This window comes from Diabrotica undecimpunctata, chromosome 8 (genome assembly GCF_040954645.1).
Source record: "Diabrotica undecimpunctata isolate CICGRU chromosome 8, icDiaUnde3, whole genome shotgun sequence".
Taxonomy (NCBI): domain Eukaryota; kingdom Metazoa; phylum Arthropoda; class Insecta; order Coleoptera; family Chrysomelidae; genus Diabrotica; species Diabrotica undecimpunctata.
Window position 1 is genome coordinate 9,397,260 of NC_092810.1, and position 8,135 is coordinate 9,405,394.

Genomic DNA, 8,135 nt, shown 5'->3' on the forward strand with positions numbered 1-8,135 from the left:
GCGATTTTTTCGAATTTTTGCTTACCAATAAAAAGGTGCCTTTTACTACAACGAAAGGTTTTCTGCGAATTCCGTTAATCGTTTAGAGGTGTAAGTTGGTTGAATGTACTGTATATAAACATTTTATCTGTTTTGGAGATAGAAGAAACATCTTCTTAGTCTAAAAGTTATTCAAATTGTTTATCACAGTGCCAGTGGTACGATTTCTTTTTGTAATGACATAAAACAATGAAGATACGGTAACTCTATGGGTACCGTATGAAAAGTGAAATTTGGTACGGGTACCAAAAGTCGTTTTGCAAAGTTACACGTCTATATCCGGATTCAGGAGAAGAATTCAGTGCTGTCTATACGCCAAGCGAGATTGCAATTTGAAAGCTTCTCACGTTCTTGATATGCACGTACAAAACAGGACCGCGTTGGCCATCATGTAATGTAACATTTTCAACTTTAAGCCTTTTGCAAATTACACAAATTTTAATAAAAACATTTTCCTCGTAATTTTTTTAAATAAATTATTCAAGGTCTTCTGCAAAAATACGTAGATCCGCAGTGGCTACAAATTTAAATTAATAATTCATATACCTACAGGATGTCCCAACTTGGATCAATGATATTACTTCGTTTCTATTTCGAATTTATTAATAAAATTTTAGGACAGTGATTGCTTACGATAATAGGGTATGTTTTACGTAAAAAACAGAAATTGATTTTTTTAAATTTGGAAAGTAAAAGGAAAGTTAAGGCTTATCCTCGAAAATCCTAACGGTTAAATTCAGTGGAATCTCTGTTTCAAAAATATCTTTACGAAAACAAAATCCATTTACGAAGAATATTTTAAACGTCATCTTGTACTAGAGTTGAGCTTTATACCTACTTACAACTGGGACACCCACCCCCTGTGGTGAAAAGTCTTTGGTCTATACAATAAGGGGCGGGCGGTCTTCTATTCAGTGCGGTTATGGGGTAATTAGAATAATACGAGTATACCAGAGTAATATTATTTATTGAATAATTAATTCACAACTTAGCAAAGGTACATACAGGTAACAAATAATCGTCCTGTAAATCATAATAATAAAATCGAAGACAAACTTTTATAAAATTTTATTACAAAATAATGTATAACAAGATATTTTGAGGTCACAGTATTGCTGAATTCGTTTTTTATGTCTTATATTTTCTTTTGTTTTTTTTTTGTTACATTTTTACTGACAAATTGGCTTTTAACGTAGATTACGGTTTGATGATAAATATTCTGAAATGGAAAATGTAGAGATGTGGCGAATAAAAACATTCATGAAATTAAAATGAAAGGATTTACGTCTATTAGGTTGCCAAAGACATTATTTCAAATGCTTATAAAGGAAATAAATTCACAGCCTATGGAATATAAAAACAATCCATTGCAGTACAAGAATTAAGCGAAATGCTTGCTTTAGATATTTGCTCATCAGGAATATCGTTTTTTAGCTGCAACACCTGATCGACTCATAGGTAATATTATTGTTCAAATTAAATGTCCAATTTCAGCAAAGATTTATGGCCTAAAGATGCAATAGAGAAGAAAATACTTAAAGTATATGGAAGTGAAAGATAATAGATATATTTTAAAGAGAAATCACGCATATTACTATCAAATTCACATAATAGAATTATGTGTAATTCTTCTTTAGAAGCTGGTTTAAGATAAAAATTATAATAAAAATCTTGCAATTTTGGTAGCATATTATAATAAAAATCTTGCAATTTTGGTAGCATATTTTCCCACAGTTTTACATCTTTATAGATCTTTTCGAATAAAATACCTTTTGGGGTCTATATTGCAAAGTAATAGTATTCTGTTCTATTCTCTATTAGATATAAATAACTGTCCTTGAACTTGATAGTAATAGGAATCAGTAATCAGTTCGTTTCAAATGCAATTGACCATCAATTAGTTGGCAAAATTGAAGTTTTTTTTTGTTCAATAGCTTCTTCAGGCGTAAGTTCTCTTGCTTTACATGGACATTTGATTTCGGCTACGCCTGAGTCACCTATTCAACCATCTGGACTAGCTGCAAGAAAGGGATATTCATCATGTATAAAATTGCCTGATAGTCAATGTTTATATTTAAAATTGTTTCATTTTTTTGCTTTAATCGTTGTTGACTTTCAATAAACCATGCAGCACTGTTATTTTGAGTCGTTGTATTATTAAAAATCTCTTTTCTTTCTGAGAAATTTTTTTGTAATTTTTTTAAAAATTCCAGTTTTTTTGCTTCGAAGTCTTCATCTGACAACTGAACTAACTCTTCTGCATTTAGTCCATAGTCTTTATCAGGTTGATTATTACTTTGTTTTTAATATATTTTTTTTGTCTTTTTGTTTGTTGGACCCATTTTTTAATTTTTTTTTGGGCAAATAAATTTTGGTAATAAGCAGTTGGACTGTCTGATTGACCAAAATTATACGCTGTTTCTACATAATAAATTATTATTATATAAGCAAGTACTTATAAACATCTTCGTGAACTAACCATTTTAAAAACAATAAACACACTGGTTTGTCAAAAGTCGGAATAAGCCCTAATAATAATAGTCCAGAAGCTATCGACAAGGACAGCCTGTGCTGACCGAAAGAGAGTTACATTTAGCAGAACTTCGAGATTTTTTAAAAAGTTTATACCAAATAGCTGCTTTGTGTTACACTTTATGCTAAAAATAAAAACAGATTCGGAAAGTGGGTCAAATTCTGTAGTGCCCTATTTCAAAAAAACAATTTTACGTTTATTTTAACCAACAATATTAAAAAAAAAATATTGTTTAAACAATTTATTAATTTACAATCAAATAGAGCACTGGAACTTTTTAAGACCTTTCATATAAAAAGGAATCATCTCAATATCTGCCATAGTTTTTGCGTTATTTGATATAAACTTTTACATTGGAATTTAGCTATGCCCAGAATCACGAGAAACGGCCTTAAGAGCGTAGGCGCAAAATTCGGGCCAATGTGTTTTAAATGCATTAATTTTTTTCAAATTCTGAGAAAACTAATAAGTATGCTTGAAATATTACATTATTGCCAAGGCCGAAAGTCCCTGAAAACTTCTATAATCTTTATCTTAATAAGTTACAGCGGTGAAAAAGAAGAGAGAATTTAGTGTGATTTTTAATCTCAAATATCTCATTCAAAAAAACTTTTTGTTAATTCTAAGGGACTTTCGGCCCTCGGTAATAATGTAATCTTTGATTCTGCATTTAAATTTTTCAAAAATATTTGTTAGTTTTCTCAGGATTCGAAAAAAATGAATACATTTAAAAAGCATTGGCCCAAAATTTTGCGCTTACGCTCTTAAGTGCGACTTAAACTAGAATACGCTTGTATGTTGGATCGTCGTCGAAGAAATTCATCAAGAATTTTCAATTTTCTAACTACTTGCAATGTGGTTAATGAAATTTACTAACTCTACTCTACATTTTGTAATATTTAGATTAAAAAAATATTTAACCATGTTTTTAATTTGTAGGTCCTGTGTCACCCCCCATGGCAGGAGCAACTCCATACCCACCACAGCCTTACCAACAAGCCGCACACGACTACAGCGCCAACCCACCACCTTACGACGTAGCAGTATCTCAACCACCTCTTCAGCCCCCTCCTTCAAAGGAAGGCTACGTCAAGCAGTCCCCTTACAACCCAGGGTATAATTAGGTTCTTCCCATCCAACTGTTAACTGTTGTAGTTGGTTTTTCTTACATTTCGTTACTTAAAGAAGTTAGCAGAACTTGTTTTTGTTTATAATTAAAGTGTGTTTAATGTTACTGAAGTAGAAGAGGTTTTAAGTCTAACAGTGATAAACGCGGACGGTGATTAAATGCCTGTGAATACAAAATGTCTGAATAAGGTGAACCGAAATGTGCAACGGGTTCTTTAATACTTTAAGGATTAAATTTATATCAAAGTGTTCTTCAATGGCTCCTTCTTAAGTATTTCTTAATCCATTTAAATAAAGGAATCAATATTTATTTTGGACTAATCTTTATTTGGGGTTCTGGATGTATTACAAACTTTTAAACAAATCACTTATAGAGTAAAGAAGTTATACTCATTAAAAATACAGTTTAATCTCACCAAACAAGTCTTCTGTCAGATGCTTCCGGATTTTTAATATAAACGTTTATTAATTAATTAATTTCAACAAAATTTGACTCTTTTTTTCTACCACTTTCCAAAATCTCAATTATTTTTTAGATACAATTGAATAATTTTCGGTTATATTTATACCCTTTGCAACTTTTTTGTGAATAATTATCATAGTTATTAGATGTTAATATGTATTGATAAATTATCTTTTTTATCATGTCAACTTATCATTTAAAAGTATTATTACCAACAATAATTTAAACCGTAAACAAACAAAAATAGCTCGGAACATTATTAGCGGAATTATTGCAATTATGTAGCTACATATATAGAATATTTTGAACCCTAGCCTATATAGCCTCTACAGACAATTAAAACATATATCTGACATTTAAGCGAAAACCCATATTTTTAAGATCCTGAATCTACTTGAAATCCCCATAAATCCGTTCTGAACATTTGTTACAATACAGTTTGTTCGACCCTGTCGGAAACACCAAAATGGGACTCTCAATTAATAAGAAGGATAAGAAGACTAGCAATGACCTCTATAGAGCAGTGGACAGTTAGATACCTATAAATTTTCCTATTAAATAAAAAGAGAAATTCTCGTTTTCTTCTGATCGGTACACGTCCGTAGTCTTTTGGATAATATAAGGGACTCTTTGTGAATACAATGAAGCTGAATTTGCAAAATAACAAGGTATTAACTCAACACATACTGTTAAGAATATAAATGGATTGCCTGCCAAATACCTCAACAGGCCGTGATACAATGGCTCAATTTAAACCATGTTGTGAGAATCCTCAGCCAGGAAATACGTATGCGTATGCTAGAACTGCATTTAGCTCCCACTCTTTCTTCTCTTTTATCGACAGCACCTTTCTCACTTAGTTGTGCATTTTGTACGACCATTGCTCGTCCATCATCATCTTCTCTACCATCTCTCTCACACTGACTCAAACACTCTCTAGCTTATTCCTTTGTCTTACCCATCTGACACAGTCCAAAAGGGTATTGGCGCGGTGTCTGAAGCTCCACAATAAAGACAATTGTCCGATTTGGTCTTTTTGAACCTGTACAAGTAGCTACGGAAGCTCCCGTGTCCTGTGATCACCTGCATCAGATATTACCTATGCCCGCAGTACAGTCAGCTCCGCAGATTTGGTATCAGTGACTTCGTCCACTGTGCCACATCCCTTGTTGCATCCCACTCGTCCTGTCACATTCCAACGTATGTGGCCCCCTCCTCGCTTCTAACGTTCTCACCTTGTATCACCCTATTTCTCCTCTGAAATATCCTTTACCCACAGAGCAGCAGCAGACACAGTGATGTAAGCACTTGCTACTTGCAGCAGACTAGTTCTGTCCGCACGTATCAAGAGGCTCTTGTGCGCCTGTGTTTCCACAGCCGCACTCCAGACTGGTTTTGCGTAGAGGATAATAGACTGCAAAACTTTGTGTAGAACCCTCTTCCTTTCGGATTTGGGTCCCCCTATATTGGGAATTACCCTCTCCAACACAGCCGTTCTTTCCGCCGCCTTACGAGTCACTTGCCGGGGCCATTGGTATGTAAGACCACTCCCAAGTACTTGACGTACTTCTTAGGAGTGATCCTCGCAATCAAACACCATTCCATATCTATTTCTCGGGCTTTTAAGGACTACCACCTTCATCTTCTCAGCCGGAAGATTAAAAAATGATTATTCATCCAGTCCTTGAATCAGGATACTTGTATACCATACCCGGAACAGGCGTTCGCAATCCATGATCTATGGATTGGACTCCTGGGGCACCCCAGCCGTAACATTTGTAATCACGCCCCATTTCAACCATGACGATATCTGGAAGAATCCATCAAAGTACAAGTTGACAAGATGTCTGCCAGATTTTTATTTTCAATGTAAAATTTATAAATTATAATGAAGACTTGCCACTCAACCCAAATGATTGTTATATCATTTGTATTGAACCGACATTCAAAGGTGTACTCCAGAAAGTTTAATATAAAACTCAATGGTTAACACTCATAAATTAAAGTAATTTTCAACAGACCAGTTAAATGGTTTTTATAATCACTAGAGACATTATAAATTTTAATATTGGTTTATTGCGATCTTAGGAGACATGTATCTGAGCAGATTTGTTTTAAATTATCATCCTGCAACTATAAAACTCTATTATGAATATTTTTCACAAGAATCCTAATAGAAACCGTCAATTTATGGTACTTTAATGTTGATTAAACAAGTATTCATAATTGCAATAAAAAAGCTGTTCCGTTTAGCTATATTTTACTCTGCAGGCATTTATTGTATTCTATAATTCCGCACGGTTACAAAACTGATCTTAAGAAAATGTTGAACTAATATACTAGCGCCTACAAGGAGATCAAAGGTAAAGAAATTTACAATGAAGTCAAAAATTCTAATGTAATTGATATATTATTAAAATTACTAAAATTACAAATTGCAAAAGGATTTCAGTGGTATAAGACCATCATCAGTGAAACCTGAAAGTAAGTAATCTCACTTTAGGATAATGAACAAAAGGGGTATTTGCAAAAAAGCCATGTACAAAACGGTATAAAAACATTTAAATTACATTTTAAAAGTTGTAAAAATTATAATGAAAACGGCATAATGTCGATGATTTAGGATTGAGCCAAAAGGGGACACTTTTTTATACTATGGTATACACTGAGAATTATTCCGTTATAAATTAAATCACAGGTATTTAAAAAAAGAAGTTATTAACTTATATAAGTGATAAAATTATTTATATTTTTGAAAATAGTAAGATATATTCGTATTTCAGTAACATTAAACAATAATTTATAATGATATAAATGTTGATATTTTCAAGATTAGAAACGTCGTTCTAAGTACAGGCCATTAAATATATAAATGACTTAAATTATATTTTATAAACTTCAAGGAATTAATAATGTCCTACGAATATGTACTTTTCGGATCTTGAAAACTTACTTTAATCGTATAAATAGGTTTTGATACTCGTTTCTATTAATGTCTTTATAATAGATAGTCTTGCAACAATTTGTCGATCAGTTACGATTCTTATTGTTTTTATTTTAAAGAGATTATGTGATAAGGGAACTTTTATGCGGTATTCTCTGATAGGATGAGACTTTGTAAATACTAATAATTATGTATAAATATAATCTCCAATGAATAATACTGCGCAACAAAAATATATCGATTAAAAACGTATACAACGTATACAACTTATACCATCGTTCTCGAAATTGAATCTCGATTTAAAACATACAACTCTTGTACATTGTATTTGTCGTATATTGTAAGGGCTTTAAAAGTATAGCCTAGTGATTGGTATAGTCGAATTCACCGATGTTATAAGTTCTTTTACCTGACTTTGTTGCTTTTCTACAAACTCTTATCATGTTGTTAATAATTGTCATCTCTTAAAAGTTCATGTATAGCAAAAAAGCCTTATATAAATTTATTGTCTCATTCTGTAGGACAGTGCTGCATAAATAATTGTTTTTCTTTATTTTTAAGACTGTATAAAAGCTCAGACTTTGGTTTAAACCTTATTAAATATATGAACAAGTTCCATTTTCTATTTTACATATACCCAATGAATGACGATTACCTGTAAATAGACGAAGATAGTAGTTTTCTGTTAAATAAGGGATTCTAATATAAGTATTCAGATGAATCATAGTATGTTTTCTATAAAATGAAAGTATGGTATTGAAACACATATATGTGATGGGAATGATGTGGACCTAGTTCTCCAGAAGGTTCTAAAGTTACATCTGAGACATCGGGAAAAAAGAGCAGTCGAAATGACCTTTGAAATTGAAAAGTGCAGTGTTTGTCATCCATTCATCGCCTCATAAACTCAACGGGTTGACTGATTCACTTCAATGTGTGTGCTATAGGGGGCGTTCAAGTATTATCTAACGCAATTTTCAAAGATTCTTGACTCCCCACCCATTTAACACAATGTAAGGTTTTTCTGT

At 32.4% G+C, this 8,135-nt stretch overlaps 1 protein-coding gene across 11 annotated transcripts in view; it reads left to right on the forward strand.

Annotated features, from left to right (window-relative positions):
• The window catches only part of LOC140449241 (uncharacterized), a 130,269-nt gene extending 122,548 nt beyond the window's left edge, over nucleotides 1–7,721 (forward strand). For all 11 annotated transcript variants that reach the window (XM_072542443.1, XM_072542439.1, XM_072542442.1 and 8 more), the window contains exon 3: nucleotides 3,512–7,721. In XM_072542443.1, coding sequence (XP_072398544.1) covers nucleotides 3,512–3,696 — 185 coding nt within the window. In that variant the 3' untranslated portion in view covers nucleotides 3,697–7,721. The remainder of the gene's footprint in view (nucleotides 1–3,511) is intronic.
• Nucleotides 7,722–8,135: the final 414 nt, after the last annotated feature.